General features: G+C 32.7%; 1 protein-coding gene across 4 annotated transcripts in view; it reads left to right on the top strand.

The window, feature by feature from the left end:
- The window catches only part of Diaph3 (diaphanous related formin 3), a 460,724-nt gene that overhangs the window by 297,482 nt on the left and 144,148 nt on the right, over nt 1-19,094 (top strand). For all 4 annotated transcript variants that reach the window (XM_077792732.1, XM_077792731.1, XM_077792729.1 and 1 more), the window contains one exon: nt 600-764. In XM_077792732.1, coding sequence (XP_077648858.1) covers nt 600-764 — 165 coding nt within the window. The remainder of the gene's footprint in view (nt 1-599; nt 765-19,094) is intronic.

The following is a 19,094-nucleotide window of genomic DNA, read 5'->3' as shown; positions in this document are numbered from 1 at the left end:
AAATTAAATTAATGACTAATGCCACTAAGTGCCTAGTCACATTTCTAAGAACCTTGCTAGTATTGACTCATTTACTCTTCACAGCAACTTTATGAGTTTGGTGGTATTATTGTTATTCCATCCTACAGATGGGGAAATCAAGGCAGAATGAGGGGAAGACTTTTCCACAGGTACACTGCTACCAGGTGTAGGAGGTATGAATTGACCCCAACTTGTCCAACTTCATTGCTGTACTCAATAGGGTCAATTGTTGATTTTAATATCATTCCAGTTACTCAATTTGAACTGCCAAGCTATAATTTCATGTTATAGATTATTAGTTGAGTAAATTGGAATTTTTTAAAACTCAGTTATAAAATAGAAGTGTTAAATATAAAAATATTTGAGTTTTCTGATATTTTGCCAAAGTTCATTAGAAATTAAATTTAAATGTTTTTTTCTATATCATCTAGACTGTCTTTGTAAAGATGACTGTTAAGGTAATCATGGAATTTTGTAGAGGAATAATGGTGACTAAAAATTAGACTGAAATTTTGGAGTGTATTTTCATGCCTAAAGCTTCATTTTGAAAATTACAAAATACCTTAACTATAATGTACAGCTTTGTTATCACTGCAAAAGAACAATATGGCAAACTTTCAAAGTTACTTGAAAACATGGAAAAATTGTACCAGAGTATAATGGTATATTATGCCATTGATATGAAGAAGGTATCTGTGGAAGACTTTTTTACTGACTTAAATAACTTCAGGACTACATTCAGGGTATGGCAAAAATTTTAATTGTTTTTTTTAAGTATTTTTCTCTATACTATCTCATCTGTTATTTCATTATTTCATTCTACTCATTGTTATCTGTAACAAGTAGCAAACATGCAACATTCTGATGTTGAATGTTACCTTTAAAATTTCAGATTTTAAATCTATTGAAAAATATGTGGTTTGTTCTCTTTTTGGCCTTTCCAACATTAAGCTTTAATCAGCAATTGTGATTGAAAAAGTGACAAATTCTGAAGTTTTTCATAAAGGCTCCCTCCTGGCTGATTACAGAACTCTTTTGTAATAAGTTTTTGGCTATGAATTTGTTTCTTTATACTTAAGATCGATTTGTATTTTTGTGGTATAATTTTACCAAATTCCATGCAGCTCTTATGAAGCTTTTTTCCTTTTCTTTTCTTAATGCATTGTACAATAAGCTACCTGTGATTTTCCTTTGAATAGATTTTACATTCCTAGGGTTTCCTTCAGATAATTTAATAGGGAGGTCAGGTCTTTGATGTGGAATCCTTTCATTTAGGCATTAAAAAGATCTTTTGAAAAGTATTAGCTGATTAGATGAGGTGGGGGGGGGGGGAACCACACACATAATAAATTGAGAAGGCATTGTTGCCTCCCTAGGGAAACTGGTGATATACTTCTACAAGGAAAAAATTGTTATTCTTAATAAATGGGTAAGTCATTTCTATATTTCAGCAAATGTTTGTAAGGATTAAAAAGTTTGGAGGCATAAAGAAAAAGAAGATTGAATTTTAAAGAACTGGTTCTTATAAATCCTAGGAAAACTTTATTGCTGACTTTCTTGGACTTGGTTATAAACACTTAATAAAGATTAGATAGTCTTATAATAAAAACCCATAATTTTAAAGAAAAACCAGTCTACAGTAAATACATATTTACTCACAGCTCCAGTTTATTTTCTCCACAAATTCAAAGTGATTCTTTAAATTAGGTTTTTCACCATAAGACGTGAATTTTGTGGTTAGATTTATATATATTATGATGTATCTATGTCATATTCTGTACAACATATTGTTTTAAATTTTATGTTTTCTGAGGCAGCATAGCTTGGTGGAAGCAGTTCAAAAATCTCTGTAATCTGAGAGAGCTAGATTTGAAGTCCACCCCAATCATGTGGCTATGAACACTCATTTAACCTTCCCGAGCCTCAGTTTCCATATTTTTAAAAGAAATGTTAATCTTCTTCCTTGAAAGACTGTATAATTGTTAAGTGAAATGATATATCAAAATAGTTTCTGGCAATCTTAGTTGCTCAATAAATTTTCATGCAAGAAAAGGTTATTTCAAAGGGTGCTGGGTGCTCATATAACTTCTTATTCCAAGAAAAATCTAGCTCTTTGTCTTCTGAGAGAGTACCTCTAAGCCCTGGAATCTCCTGCCCAATAAGGGTTTATTTATACACCTAGAATCTGAGATCAACCTAGATGGACTATGCTAACAGGTGAACACCAATTTTTGATCATGAGGTGCCCTGGACTACACTGTATCATTGTTGGTCTCTTGGGGGCCTGGAGACTGAGTAGCTCAGATCCATCATACAGGCAATTTATTAAGTTCTTGACATCAGGGCTCAGGTGAAATTCCCTCTTTGGCAGTAATTCCTTTGTGCATGTTGTAACATATTATTCCTAGGATAATAAGCCCTGTTGGATTTTACTGGGAGGAGACAACTGCAAGTTGCACCTGCTTTAGCCAGGACTCTGCCCTATATAGCTTTTTCCTTTATTGATTTTTTAATAGTTATTTTTTAGTTCTAGTTGGACACAATATTTTATTTATTTTTATGGTGCTGAGGATTGAACCCAGTGCCTCGCACATCCTAGGCAAGCACTCTACTGCTGAGCCACAACCCCAGCCTCCTCCTTTATTGATTTTAATCTTGTGTTTCACTTAATAAACTATAACAGGAGTATAATGCCTTTTTCTGAGTTCTGTGAATCTATCTAGCAAATTATCATACCTGAGGGTGATCTTGGGGGGATCCTTGACAATTACAGGATAAAATGGATATATGATAATAATAATACACTTCACATATTATTTTCTCTGAATGCATGATTGTCTATGGTCCATTCTTCTAAATTCTGAGTCAAACATCTCAGTGATTCAAAAATTTTTAGCTTTCACCGTCCTTGTGTAGCAGATGAGGAAACTGAGACAGAAATAGAACATATCTAGCTCAGTGTCATACTGCTATAAAATGATGCAATTAGAATTTGAACTCATGTATTCTTCCACAAGAGTCTTCACTCAAACTGAATGGCTCTGCCTTCTGTATTCTGTAGTTTGTGTTCCACTTTAGAAATAAGAATACTGGCATTTGGGGAATTTCCTAATTATATGAAACTGATGTTGCCTATAGGTTACTGAATTGGGATTTGAATCCAAGTCTAATTCCAAACCTTCTCAAGTTTTAAAAAGATTACGGGGCTTTATGGCATTCTATGGATAACTTGAAATCTTCACTACTAAATAGTGGATTGAGGGAGAAAGTATTTGAATGAGAGCAAAGGGCAAAAAAAAAATGGGTAACAGAGTGCCTTCTCTGTTTTACCTATTTCAGAGTCTCATATGTTGTAGAAGTAGGTGCTGTCAAACTTTCATGCACACACTACATGAAATTAAAATTGTTACTACTAAGCTTAAAGTATCTAAATAAGAAATAGTTCTTCTTGGAGAAGAAATTTTCTTCAGACTAAAATAAGAATAAAGAAGACTGAACATGAAATGGTTATATAAATGTGGTGACACTTCACGTATGCATTTTTTTGTTCTCTTTTATTTTTTATTTTTTGGCAGGGATCGGTGTATATGATTATCTTGCTTAAATTTTGGGAAAAAAACATATCTTCAAAAATTCCAGTGTATTAATATTGACTAAAATTAGTGACAAATCCCTTGTTTAGTCAGTGTTCTGATTTCTTAGGAGATTGCTATTTAGTAGTTTCATATTATTCATCTTTGGGAACCAGATTAAGATGAATAAATCAGTCTTCAGAAAATATTTGTTCTGTAGCTACAGATGTAGAATTTTAATGTACTGAAAGTCTGTTCTAGAAACTCATGTTAATATGATAGGCAAAAATATATATTTTATTTTAAAAATACTATTAAATATTTCTATTGTTATTTTATCCATTGGCATTTAGGTGTCCTCATGGTCTTGAAAAGCAAGTTTTACTATAACATAAAGGTCCATTTTATTTTACATGAAGTGGGTTTGGAATTATGTCCTTACTCCACACACTTTTGGCAGTTTTCCATACATGGAATATTTCTGCCTGGATTTGGGTTGCTTTGCATACTGCTTGCTCTGCTGGAGCACTCCATAATTGTCTGGCTAAATTATACTTACCCTCTGACCTCTGTTCTAAATTTGCTGCCTCTCATAAAATCTGTGTCTATCTTATTTCCCTTTGTGTCTCTATGGTGTGTCTCATGGCATATAATAAATTTGTTGAATAACAGATGATCAATGAGTGGCATGCTTTAGTAACTAACACATGTAGTACCAGCCATTTTCCAGGGCTGTAACCACTCATGTAATCCTTCCCCAAACTAGATATGGTATTCCTGTGGTTCCTCTTTTACAGATGAGAAAATTGAGGCCCACAGAGATCCTGATTTGCCCATCATTGTACAACTAGCAAGGAGCCAAGGTGCTGGCCCAGGCTTTGTGGCTCCAGAGTCTGTACTGTATATGACTATATTCTTTTAAGTCCTATTAAATGTGCAACTGCTCTAATTTGTATAGATATAGCTCTTCAGTGATTTTTTTTTTTTTTTTTTTTTTTTGGTGCCATGAGAGCCTTGTTACAATAGCTAAAGAGTTCCGAACATCTGTGTAGACCAAGGGGGAAAATTTTCAAAATCTTGTAGCTTCTCTGAAGAACAGCTGCTCATTTTGACAGCAGTTTAACTCACCTCTCTTACTTGAGAATTCTCATCTTGAAATTAACTTTTTGTTGTTGTTTTGTTTATTTGTAGAACAATCTACTGTAGGTAGTTATGCCAGTGGGGAGTCATTTTATTTATAACTGCAGATCCAAGGTGGCCAGAAAGAGGGAGTAAGTTTCCATTATAATTTCACCTAGCTTCATTTTTGTTAGCATTGTCAGCAGGACAAAATCAGAAACAAATGCCACTGATTGAGTACTAGCTTCTTTCTCAACCCTGTGCCAGGTGCTTTACATGTAGTGTCCCACTTAGTTCTCACAGTGTTTTGGGAGGTATAGCACCTTACAAGAGAGGTGACTGCACAGTAGCAAAGGCTCATGCCATCTCAGGGGCTACATTTGAACTCATGCTGCCTTGACTCCAAATCCTGTCCTTAGTCCACTGCTGCTCAGAGAGTTTGCAGGAAAATTTAAGGTTGTAATTTTTAAGGGTGTTTTTGATGACAGGCTAGAGGGTGTCCGCAGAAGACATATTTTATTTTCTGACTCTGGTACAACAACGTTCTCTTTGCATTGATAGGTTCATTATAGAAAAATATTTTGGGGGCTACTTTGGTTTTAAAACATAAAATATCCTCTCAGAGGACAGAATGTGAAACCTGATTTCAGGGGTAGAGAAAAGGTGAAGGCTAGAGAGTCAGCACCACCTTTCTATAATAGATTTTTGTCTCCTATAGGACTTGTATGAAACATAAAGTTCAGATTGGGGCTAGTAGGTAGAAATTCCTGACCTCTTGTATAAGCTGAATAAATCAGTGGCCTTTCAGACATTAAGCTTTATATGAGGTGAAATCCATGGCTTTAGGAGCACAGTGCTGTGTAGCAATAATCATCATTTTACATTCGTGAGTGGTTTTAGACTCATTACATGCCATTAACAACCTACCTGTTATTAATAGATGATATCATGCTCCTGTGAGATGAATTGAGCTCATTAGGGAATTTTTGTTGGATCCTGCTAACAACCTCCTATCCTTCTTTATCTTACTCAGCAGTGTGTTTCTGTTTGTCCTTTGAGTTTAAACCTAATTTTTTGGCCTGCCATTGGTCACTGTGGACTTAAAACATATTGTATATCCTGTTCCCATCTCCCTGTTCTATTAGTGGATTTTGCTCTTTTACTCACATGGCCTGAATAAGACTTTTGGTTTTTTTCTTTATCACTCATTATCCTGATGGCACTTCCCCTTTTTATCATTGAAAGTTCCTTTGCTATTCTCTTTCATTAACTAAAATTCTTAGCACAGTATAATGCTTTTTGCTCTCTAAGCAGATTTCATCTGATACCTTATTTGTTTTCTTTAATATCTCAGAGAAATAGTTTCTAATGCTTTTATCTCTTTGTACCCCTTTGTTATTTGTCCCTAATGTAACCTGTTTCAAAATAAATTTTCAACTAAATTATGCTTATTAAAATGTGTTTTACTTTTAGTTAAAGATGTAACTACTGTGTGGACCCTCTGAGTTTGCAATATCAAATATTCCCATGTGGGAATATTTTTTTACTTCTGTAGGTTTGTTTTTCTTCCCTGACCTTGTCAACATATTCTGTTGGAATGCTACTACATGTTTTTTTATTAGTATTTTCTAAGAAACTAATATAAACAAAAAGCACTACTTGCCTTAAAAGAGATCATAGTACCTCCCTCCTCTGCAAACTGGGTTTATTTTGTGTTTTTTTCTTATTTGTATTTGGGCATAGATATATGTGTCAAACTTTGTAGTCATTATTTTCTAGGTTCAAAAAAGTCAGTCTTTCCTCTCTCAGCTTTATTTCCCACATATATAACTCCCACCTGAATTATTCGTGATGACAATCAAGGAGATAAATGATTTCTTAATCTTAAGTGATTGATGAATTCTGCTTGTGGAAGTCTTCAACCTATTTTGTTGTTGTTTTAATAGTGATGTTTTGCTGTTTGTCTTCCTATTGGGAAGACAGCAGTATTTGAGAGGCAGACACTGGCAACAGAGAACCTGGCTTGAGTCCCATCTCTGCAGATTATAAGAGATATAACTGTAGCAAGTTTCTTAAACGTACTTAACCTTGGTTTGCTGATAGTAGTCTGTTTCTTAGGGTTATTACTTTTTGAAAATCAAATAACTTAATGTAAATACACCCTCATAACTAGTTAGATGTGTACAAATAATGAAAGTAATTTTACCTTTCAAATCTCATTATAACACGATCAATATTTAAAATTTTTCATTTATGTTTTCAGAATAGAATACTGTGAATTGATCAGATAGCTTATTTCTGTTTAGCTCTGTCTTCAGATGATTTCTACAATCTTGTTAAAATTCTGTTTCATGCAGGTAAAGATTTGTCATTCATACTATTTGTAGACTTGAAGTTGATTTGTGGTTCATATAATAGAAATACATGTAGTGAACAAATCCAAAATCAATTATAACTCACCTAATCTTGTTGTTCTGTTGATCAGATTAGAATTCATTATTCTACTGCATTTTCAGACTAAAGTATTATATCACAAAAAAAAAAAAACAAGAAGGAAAGGAAGGAAGAAATCATCCAGTGGGAGGATATTTTGAGCGTAAAATTTTTTTGACAAGGAGGCAGCAGAACAAAACTTGTTTTGTAAATCATTTAAATTACACATATTTGATGCTCATCAACTCCCATGCCATTTGTGCTGACTACTATGTGGACCAACTACACAATATCAGGAATGTCAAAGCTCTAAGTCTTTTCTGTGTGCTTCTTAAATCTTATAGATTGATTCATCTATGTTGTCAGAGGAAGGAAAATCTTGTACAAGTCCTGTGGTAGAGTGTTGAGCCAGCTTGTGCAATTATAATAGGAAGCATCTTCTATCCATGCTTATTTTGGTGGGCTCACAACTTGAAAATTGTATTTGGAGTCTTTTCACATAGGGCTTATGTCTTCATTAGCACCTTTGTTATTCTGAGATCATACTTGGAGCTACAAAGCTTCAAACCTAGAAGAAAATAATTCTGGTTATGGACTTTTTTTTCTTCTCCTTTAGTATTTGTGAGTTTGCAACTTTGAAAATAATTCAGATAGATCCTGCTCATTTTTAGTCGTTTTGCAGTAATGGCTTAATTTATTTTTTACTGATAAGATTTTTTATTATGCATTGCTGAATGGGATAATAAATGATTTGACTGGCAAGTTCTATATGATTAACTGCCTCATAATTTGTATTTTCCTTTTATGTTTAAAGTATTTTGTTTATTCAATGAAATGGTATAGCTAAATTATTCTAATACATTAATAAGCACAACATGTGTAATAATATGATATATTAACTAAGTATTTGAAAGGTGACAGTAAACTGGATATTAGAAATGTCAATAAAATGTCATGTTTTTTGTATAGTAGATAGTCATTCCTTTAATATTTTACACACGCACCTACACACACACACAGGGGAGTGGAAAAGAAGCTACACATTATAAGGCTCACTTTCATGTTTCGTTGTAAACATAGGTTCACATGAGACAGTGTGGAGTTTTACTCCAGTTGGAGAGATATTAGCTTATCAAAAATTTTATATAAACCAAAATGCTATCCTGTCATACCTATCTCTAAGTATTATATGGAAACTCTTTTGTGTATATGTGCACCTTTATTTAGCTTATAGTTCCCTATTTTTATAATATATCTCTTTGAAACACAAGGAAAGAGAATACATAATGAGAAATCAAATTGTAATTTGGAAAAGCTTTATTGTGAAATTTTCATACTTTATTAAAAAAGTATTGTTATATTAATCATCTATTTGTTGTTGTGAACAAAATACCTGACACAACTTAGAGGAAGAAAGATATATTTTAGCTCATGGTTTTAGAGGTTTTATCTGTGGTAGTCTGGCTCTAAGGAAGAACCATCATGATAGAAGGATGTGGCAGAAAGAAAGCTCTTCAGTTCAAGGCAGCCAGGAAGCCTGGGTAGAGGGAGAGAGGAACAGGGAGAAGATAACCCTTTCTTGGGCATGCCTCTAGAGACCCATTTCCTCCAATGAATCTGACCTCCCACCAGTCCATTCAGCTATTGATAAATTAATTCATTCAGTGTTGTTAGAAGAGGGAAAATCATGTACAAAACTTGTGATGGGTGTTGAACCAGCGTGTACAATTATACTAGGAAGCATCTTTTGTCCATGCTCATTTTGGTGGGCTTACAATTTAAAATCCATTTCATGGATTAATTCACTGATGAGGTCAGGGCCCTCATGATCCAATCATTGCCTCAAATTCCCCACTTCTGGACCTTTCTGCATTGAGAACTATGCTTTCAACACAGGAGCTTTTGGGCAGAGACTCCAGATTCAAACCATACCAATTGTATGAGGTGAGTGTCTCATTTACGTGGGAATTTTGTGAAGGGTTAGAAGGAATTACAAATAAACTCAGGGCAAAGTTACCAAGAGTCAATAGTGTCACCAGTGGGGTAATAAATAATTTGTGGATTAATCTGAAACTGATTATAGGAAAAAGAATAACTTCAATCTAAAGAGTTTAATCATTAGCACCTATACAACTTTTGGGCATTATAGTTTGCTTCTCGCAACTGTAGTGGTCTATAAAGTTCAGCTAATAGCAATTTGTATTACATGTTAAGATGAATTGTTTCTACCAGAGCACAGTATATCACGCTTTCCTATTCCATTGATAGCATTTTTAATTTTAGTTGGTAATCCTAGAAAAATTACATTAATTTTACTAGATTACTTTCTATGATATCTACTATTGTAATTATAAATAGTAGTAGTAGGAACAAACTTATTTCCCATTAAGTACTTAAAGTGTGTGTGTGTGTGTGTGTGTGTGTGTGTGTGTTTGGGAAAATTTTTTATATTTAGTTATGAAAGAAAATAATTTTGATGGAAAACTGACAAGTAGATCATATACTTTTGTTTCTTTACAAACTTCTGTGCCTATTATTCACTTTTAAAATATTTTTTTCATGTTTCTTTATGAGAATATGTGTAAGATCTTAGGAATTCATTTTTAATTTTTTTCAACTTAAAATATTTTCTGTTCATTTCTGAAGAAGTCATCAATAGTTTCTAGCATAGCCTCAACCTAAGGGTGAACAATCTCCATGCAAGGTGTTTAATGGGAGAGTATTGTACCCTCATGTGGTTGTTTTCTTGAGAAAATTACCCATATTTTTATAGTAACTAACACCCACTCTTCTGAAAAACTTGGAGATTTAAGTTGAATTTGTTCATATCACTTTAGGGTTGTACAAGAACAACTGAATACTCTGATAAAAAGAATTTTTAGGTTAGAGGAACCTTGCCACAGTTATGTAACTTGAACATCCATTAAGGTTGAAAGAAAGATAATACTGAACAGGAAGACATTTATGAGCTTTTTAAAAAAGTTTTTTTCAAATAATAAAATCTCTGTTAGTTTCCATTAAAAAACATATATAGAGTTATAATATCTTGGGAAAAAAAATGAGATGGATAGATGAAACTATTAAAATGGCTAAGATTTAAACTAGAGATAAAATACGAGTTATTTTTTAAAAATCAGGATCTATGACAATCTACTTGTTTTTAATACTGTTGTTTTTATATTTTATTACAATTTTATCTTCCATGGCTGATAAATCCATTAAAGACATGTTTTTAAGATGAACTAGTTTCTTAAGCTTTTTGTAAGTGGGGTAAAACACACTTTGATATTTTAAATTTTACTTTTTGGGAAAAAATAAAACATTCATTGTGTTATCAAGTAGTGTTAAATATGAGGTTAAATATCAATGTTAAATATCAGGAATTTCTTTTAAGTAACTGCAATATTTTTCCGAGAAAACATAGAATACTAAAGTATCTTTACCAGAGTAGTCTTATAACACATATTAGATTTGAATGTATTAAAAACAGTGTACATATATATGTAAATTAAGTCCTTAGATGTATAATAGCTAGCCGTCAGGTTGAAAACTACATCTTGCCTTCCATGTGTAATTTACCATTTATCATACCTTCCCTGCCAAGTAACCCTGCCTGTATGCATCCATTTACCTCCCAATCAACTTAATGCACACTTCTATTTCAGCATCTCTGAATAGTAAACATTTATATTGTCATGGAAACTTTTAAAACTGGCACTCCATCATATGCTTGACAGAAGCATATATAATTGATATATACTAGAAAATGGTTCTTCTTTGTATTGTTAAGGATAATTGTATTTGAGGCAATTGACTAATTATAATAAAATATTTAAAATCAGTGATAAAGTAATAGAATATTATTTACTTATGTTTCTATGTATTATATGCTATACAATGAAGTGACATAGGTGAATTAGCTGAATTAATTCTTAATATTTTATCTCATGTATTATTTAATGTTTTGCCTATTTCACAGAGTGACACAACTCTGTAGTGCTGAATAGTTATTTAAACAAAAATAACAGGACTTCATATTTCTACCTCCTTAATATTATACTCTTTCCCACATTTAACAATGAAGTCAGATTTTTCAAAAATTTCTAAAAGTAGTAAAATGTCATATTTATTATATTTTTAAAGGTGTCTTTAACTTTCAGTTTTAACATTTGTGGGTGGTGAGTGCTTTGTTAGGGATTGATTTTATATGGCTGTTCAATTATCATTGTTTACCTCTGGATTTTAAAACACATGTACAATGTGCCCAGAAATACAAATACTATATAAAAACTGCAACATTATATAAAGTATTTAAGAAATGAGACATTGAGTCATATAAAAGAAAACACATTTAAGGACTTTCCTTATCATGATATGGTTTAATAGAGAGTCTTATTAAAGACTTATTCTGTCAGAATACAGGAAACATTTTAAAATACAGCTGTTTGGTAAGAAAGTTAGAGAAATATCCCAGGGCAAAACGGTTAGAAGAAAAAAGACAAAATTGAAACTTTATTGTTGAGCATAGGTAAGGAAGGGGAAAGCTAGACTTACCTAGGTTGTTGAAGGCTGATACCATGGTTTGGTGCAGAATAAGTGAGTACATTGAATAAAACTTGTAGGAGCCTGGGACAAGACCATATTTAATCTTTCCAGGCTCAGAAATGATCTCTGGTTGTTTATAGAAGCTTACCCAAAGTCCTGTGCTAAAAATCAATTACAATTTAGGTCCTCAAGTTTCTCACAAATTAAGTTCAATAAGAATAATTAATTCCCATCACCAAATAAACAAGAGAGGAATTGTGTGGTGAAATGATTAGGAAAAAGCAAAATAATATATAGAGAACCAAGAATCTTGGTATGGAATAACAATGTGTGTCATGTTTTAAGAAAAAAAAATAAGTTTATAAAGACAGAGAATCAGGAGTCTACCAAAAATGGCCAAGCAGTTTCGTAAAATAACTGAGTTAAATTTATGAAATTGGAAGTATGATGATTGAAAGTAACATTCATTGGAATAAGGAGTAAATAATACTCAGCTAAGGAAAGAAATACTAGTTTGTATAGTATATCTAACTAAATTGTCTAGAAAGCAATTCAGAGAGAGACATTTTATTTTGAAGTCTAATATATTTTTTAAAGAAACACATAGAATAGTTTGAGAAAGCCTAACACACTGTATAATGAACTTCCCAAAGGATAGACTCAAAAGAATAAGTGAAAGATAATATTCTACACAATGAATAAAAAATTCCAGATTAGAATCTACAGAATAGGAACTAAACATATAGATATTTTTGCACTCATTTTTTAAAAAATCATATATAATAGTTCAGAATAGCACCAACAAACACCTTTAAAAGTAGCCACAGGGAAAGAGATATAACCTCCATATAGTTATATACAAATAACTTCTCATCAGCACAAGTAGAAACTAAATGAAAGTGAGGTAGTGTCACCCAAAAGATAGAAAAAGGTTAAAAAATTGCATGTGCCCCAAATAAATTGATGAACTATATGAATATCTTGATAGATGTATTATTGCACTGAAAAAGTTAGAGTTCTCTAACATACAAGTCAAGCAGAAAAAAATAAATGTATGAAAGCTTTGAAGAATTTAAATAGATTTATTTGATTATTCTGTTTAGTATAGAAACGCTAAAGAATGCCCATTTCGCTCAAGTACAGTCACCAACTAGTATCAAATTGATTATGTACTTGAGATGACTAAAGACATTTCAGCATATTTACAAGTGTCATTTTCATTCATTGACCACAATAACATGAAACTAGAAATTAAAAAGATGAAATTTTAAAACTATTACTTTGAAAATTCTGAAAACACACTAAGTACTCATAGGAAAATTTAGACCTGAGCAATATTGGAAATACCCCATGTCAGAATTTGTGAGATCCAATAAAAGTGGTATAAAGCAATTTATGTTTTAAGTGCTTCAATTACACTCAGAAAAATGAGAATTATACCCCATTTGATTCAAATGTATGATATGTCAAGATCATTGTATTGTCATGTGCAACTAATAAAAAAAATGAACAGAAAATCAACAAGGTAAGCATTTGTCTCAGAAATTAATAAGGACATTGTATGATTTGGGGAAAAATGAATGTTCAAGAATAAGAAAAAGTGATGAAGAATTTTAAAATTCAAAATGGTATATTGAAGCCAGATAATTTTCTGAAAAGATTAATCATGAAAACAAAGAAAAATGATAAGAGTATAAAAAGAAACGTAACTAAAGATACTGAAGATAGTAAAAAGTGCATAGTATAAAAATCTGTAGGCCATAGTAGGAAAAGTTTTGATAAACTAGGTAAGTTCGAGAAGAAAATAATCTGCAATTGTTTCAAAATGCTTAAGCATTTCTAGAACTAATTTTTAATGATTTCTTTTGATTTTTCTAACATATTTGGGTTTCTACTCCATACCATTCAAAAACATTGATTTCAAGATAAAGTAGGTACTTAAATGTGAAGAGCAACATTAAAACTTCTAGAGAAAATATGATTCATTTAAAGTGTAGAAGGATATAAAAGGGATCAGAAATGAAGGAAAAGAGATTTTTGACTAGTTTTAGGAATTTCTGTTTATTGAAAGATAAAGTACAGGACAGTAAAATTTCAGCATTCTGTTTATAATGGTAACATTTGTATCCACATTGTTTACAGAAGGACAAATCATTAAGAAAGAGATAACCCAAAAGAAAGTAGGTGAAACATATGAACAGGCATTTTATAGAATAGGGAATACCAATGTTTGTTTACAGACATATGAGAAGCTGCTTGAACTGACTGGTAACAGAAATACAGATTAAAAGCAGAATGTGATATCAAATATACCAGCAAAATGGAAGAAATTAAGAAGACTTGTTATGACAGGTTTGGTCAGTGTGTGGATTGTGATTATATAGAGAGAGTCTCAGTGTACATTGACATAACTACTCTGAAAACAATTTAGTAGTATCCAGTATGATGAAGACTTATCAGTCATGTCATTCATAAATTCGATTCCTGTCTTAGCAGTGGCTTTCAGTCTATTTCCACCATGATCCACATTTTAAACAATTGTTTACAAAGAATTCCACCATGATTTCACATGTATGTATTTTTAGAATAGAAAAAGTTTCAAGAAATTATACTCAATACTGCTTGTATTGCACTCAAGGGCTTTCTATTCGTTAACTTAAAGAGTAACTGTCAATAATTTTAAACTGATTTAAGGACCAAGTATCACAAGTATAATTAAAGAACTCTTATATATGTGTACTAGGAGACACATACCAAAATGGTCATGTCTGCATTATTCATTGTAGCCGAATATTGGAGAAAATCTCATTGATGGGAGAGTAAATAACACAATTTAATATAGGCAATGAAAGTGAAGTCCAACTTGCACTTTAAAAAATGGATCTTAAAAACAAATCTTAAGTGAAAAAAGCAGGTTATAGCTGAGTGTGGTGGCACATGCCTGTAATTCCAGCAACTCAGAAGGCTAAGACAGGAGGCTCCTAGTTCAAAGCCAGCTTCAGCAACTTCGCAAGACCCTATCTCAAAAGGGCCCTGGATGTCATTTAGTGGTTAAGCACTGCTGGGTTCAATTCTTAGTACTCCCCCAAAAAGAAAGTCCCAAAAGTTAACATAAAGGATGGTGAGATTTTTATGAAATCCAAAGATTATATTTATAATAAAAGCTACGACTTATATAGCATCCCTCTCTGCCAGATACTTCTGAATTTTACTCATATTACATGCATTCATTTAAATTTACTCACTCTGGGGCATTTTGGTTTATCTGAAAAAATGTGTTATATACTGTCATAATAAATATTTAAACTAGTCATGAAAAATTTCTTGTTATAGCAGTTGTATAAAATCAAATTATGTGAGGATGTAATTGTTAGCTCATATTTTCTAATAGAATACACACATTCAATATGTCTATATATTTTCATAACATATTTGTTAATGCACCTATATGTTATTATGTAGATGTTTTTCTACTCATCATTACCATGGAAATCATTTTAGTCTTAGAAATTTAGGTTATTGACTATGTCATTTGAATTCAAAAATCAAATGTGGTAAGGTTTTGAAATCTTCTGTGATCATTGGTGTGGACTGGTAAGTCTGTGCATCTTTCAGAGAAGGGCATGCACTAGGTTTCATCTGGGAATATATTGTCAAAGAATGTCATTTGGTAATGTATAGCTGAACAGAGTCAGTGTACCAGTGCAAGTACAATTTTTTTTTTATTTCAATTGAGTAAAGAGAAAACCAGGTCTCCTAAAGCACAAGAAGTAAAATTTAAAAATCAATAATGGGATTGTATCAAACAAAAAGCTTCTTCACAACAAAGGAATAATCAAAAGCAAGAAGAGAGGGCCTACTGAATGGGAGAAAATCTTTGCCATCAATACCTCAAATAAGGTCTTAATTTCCAGGAACATACAAAGAACTAAAAAAACTTAACCAAAACAAATAACCCATTCTACAAATGGGCAAAAGAACTAAACAGACACTTCTCAAAAGAAGAAAATATGAACAGTCAACAAATATTTGAAAAAATATTCAAAATCTCTAGTAGTTAGAGAAATGCAGATTAAAACTACACTGAGATTTCCCCTATCCTCCAACCAGAATTGCAGTTATCAAGAATACAAGTAACTGTAAATGTTGACATTTTTTCACCCACCTTGCACTTAAAGCTAAGAATGAATCTCCTGCCCCTCCCAAAGAAGGGAGTGTTGAAGGGAGTCCACAGCCATAAACAGAAGAAGATCTGCATGTCACCTACCTTTTGGTAGGCCCAAGACATTGCAGCTCTAGAGGCACCCCAAATTTCTTGGAAGAGCACCCTCAGGAGGAACTTGAGCACTATGCCATCATCAAGTTCCCCCAACCACTGAGTCAGCCATGGGGAAGATTGAAGACAACAACATACTTCTGTTCATTGTGGATGTCAAGGGCAACAAACACCGGATCAAAGAAGCTGTAATGTAGTTCTATGACATTCATATGAGAAAGGTTAACACCCTAATCAGGCCTGATTGAGAGAAGGCTCTCAATTATGATGCTTTGGACTTTGCCAACAAAATTGAAATCATCTACAGAGTCCAGATGTCTAATTTTAAACATATGCTTTTTTTTTTTTCAACATTTAAAACATAACAAATTTGACAAGGATATGGGGACGGGTACACTCATACCTTATTGGTGGGAATGTAAATTGGTGCAACCACTCTTGAAACAGTATGGAGATTCCACAAAAAAACTAGGAGTGGAACCACCTTTTGACCCAGTTATCCCACTCCTTGGTAAATACCCAATGGAGTTAAAATGAGATAGCAGCACAATTCACAGAAGCTAAGCTATGGAACCAGTCTAGATGAATGGATAAAGAAATGTGATATGTGTGGAATATTACTCAGCCATGAACAAAATGACTTTATGACATTCGCTGGTAAATGAATGGATCTGGAGACTATCAGGCTAAGTGAAATAAGCCAGTCACTAAAAAACAAAGGTGCAATGTTCTCTCTGAGGTATGGATTCACCCACATCAAGGAGGAGGATGATGAAGAATAGAATTTCAGTGAATTAGACAAACAGGAATGGAGGGATGATAGAAAAAGGAAAGACAGCCACGCGCGGTGGCGCATACATATAATCCCAGGGTTTTGGGAGGCTGAGACAGGAGAATCGCAAATTCAAAGCCAGCCTCAGGAACTTCAAGGCGCTAAGCAACTTATTGAGACCCTGCTCTAAATAAAATACAAAATAGGGTTGGGGATGTGGCTCAGTGGTTGAGTACCCCTGAATTCAATCCCCAGTACCAAAAAGCAAAATGAAAGACAGTGGAATGAATCTGACTTGACTTTCTTATGTACATATATGAATGCACCACAGTGAATCTTCCCATCATGTACATCCAGAAGACTGGGATCCTAATTAGATTAAGATATATTCCAAGCCTATATAAATATATCAAAATAGATCCTACTGTCATATATAACCAAAAGAATAAATAAAAATTAAAAGTGAGCAGTAGGTTCAGTGTGAGTATATATTTTTCAATTGATTTGTTGTGGGGTGGAGGGACAGTGTCTTATAGCCAGTTATCATTCATTATGTCTGGCTCACCTTTATTTTCCTTCCTGGTTTTGAATTTGTGAGTGAAATAACTAAGAAGCAGTTGTAATGTTATAAATATTTACTTTTTCTGTTTTAGATTATTTTTGTTAAATGTTTGGCTTAGTTTTGCTTAATATTTGGCTTAAAGGAAAATTTCAAATTACTGGTTTAGCCATTGTACCTAAAATAGTGTCATTTGTTTTTGTTTTTTTTTTTTTATTTTGGACTATTTTAATTCTTTATGTTTATGTTTGGCATAAAAGAAAATTCCAAATTACTGTTTCAACTGGATATTAGTTGCAGACTAAATACCTTTTTCTATGCTGTTGGCATTTTCCACCTAAAAATTCTTTTCCTAATATAGTGTCAGAATAAGATAAGTTTTAAATGAGGCAGAATTTTATGTGAAAATCAATAGTGCATTTTCCCTAAAAGAAAATAGCTTTAGGAACTTCCTCAGACCTTACTTCTAAATGTAAACATTGTTTTTATAGATCTTGCAAAGTAATTTTGACTTGTTATAACCCAGTAGAATTCTAAAAGGGTGTGGCAATTATTTCTGATAATAGATGTTATATTAAATATTCACTTTGAAATATATTCATCTATTAAAGTAGAAAATTTACATCAGCAAATTTTATACCATAATAAGCTTCATAAATAAGCTGTGTGATATATTACTTAACTTTTGATGGTTGTTTTTATTCATTTTCTTTAGGCAAAAAATAGTTTTGATTACTGAATATTTGTTTACCTGTTTCTTCATCACAATACATTCTTCCTAGCCATTATACATACCCACATGGAAAACAGAAGAGCTTTTTTTTTATTAACATACACACACTCATTTTTGAACCCATGTTTATTTTCTTTCATGATGCCTTCCCCTACCTTCATAGAATATATTGACTTTCTAACTGACATTGTCATAGCTATTAACATATGTGACTGTAAAATAAGGCAACATGGTAGAAAACATAGACTGTAGCAAGTTTTCAAATCTTTCTTCCTTTTATTACTTTCATTGCAGTGAGCAAGTACTTAGCATTCTGTGCCAGAATGAATGATATGGAGTCAAATTTGAGCTTTGTAGGGATTGTATATGAAAACATCTAGTACTACAACTGGTATTTTATAGCTTAACAATAATAGTAATATATGTCAAGAACTGTAAAGAGTTTACCTACTGGCAAGCTAACAAGTTAAGCTGCCACATTTTCATGGATGTTGTCCAAAAAATGCAACAATGTAGTCAGAGTTGAAGAATAGATTATTCTACTTGCAGCAATAGCAGTAGCCAGAGAAAACAATTTTGTAGGTTCTTGAGCCCATATTACAACAGGACAATGTAAAGAGGGCCAGGTAACTTTTGAAAAGGTGGTTTGGAATGAAGGTGCTTGATTAGTGTTTTTATCTTTGAGTACTATTCTTACATTTTCCTGCTTAAAAATCTCCAATTGTTCTCTGGTACCCTGGAAAAAAAATCCATCTCCCCTTTTGTCCTAGAAGATCTTAAGTCATCAGGTCTCGGCTTACCTCCATGAACTCATTACCAATATATTTTCCTTCTTTTTCTCTCTTCAACCTCCAAACAACCTTGACATTAACACTTCCTTCTACCTGATTGATTCTTACCCCAGATCATCACATAATTAGCTCCATGACATTTCAAACAACAGAGAAAGTGAGGCCTTATCTGACCACCTAATGTAAATCTCCAGGCATTTCATCACATTACTTTTTTTAAAATATACATCAAATTTTTGCTGTTTATTGTCTGTTTTCTGATCTGTCACACCA

Source organism: Urocitellus parryii, chromosome 2 (assembly GCF_045843805.1).
Source record: "Urocitellus parryii isolate mUroPar1 chromosome 2, mUroPar1.hap1, whole genome shotgun sequence".
Classification (NCBI taxonomy): domain Eukaryota; kingdom Metazoa; phylum Chordata; class Mammalia; order Rodentia; family Sciuridae; genus Urocitellus; species Urocitellus parryii.
Note: the sequence above shows the minus strand (reverse complement) of the source record. Positions and strands in the feature narration are given on the sequence as shown.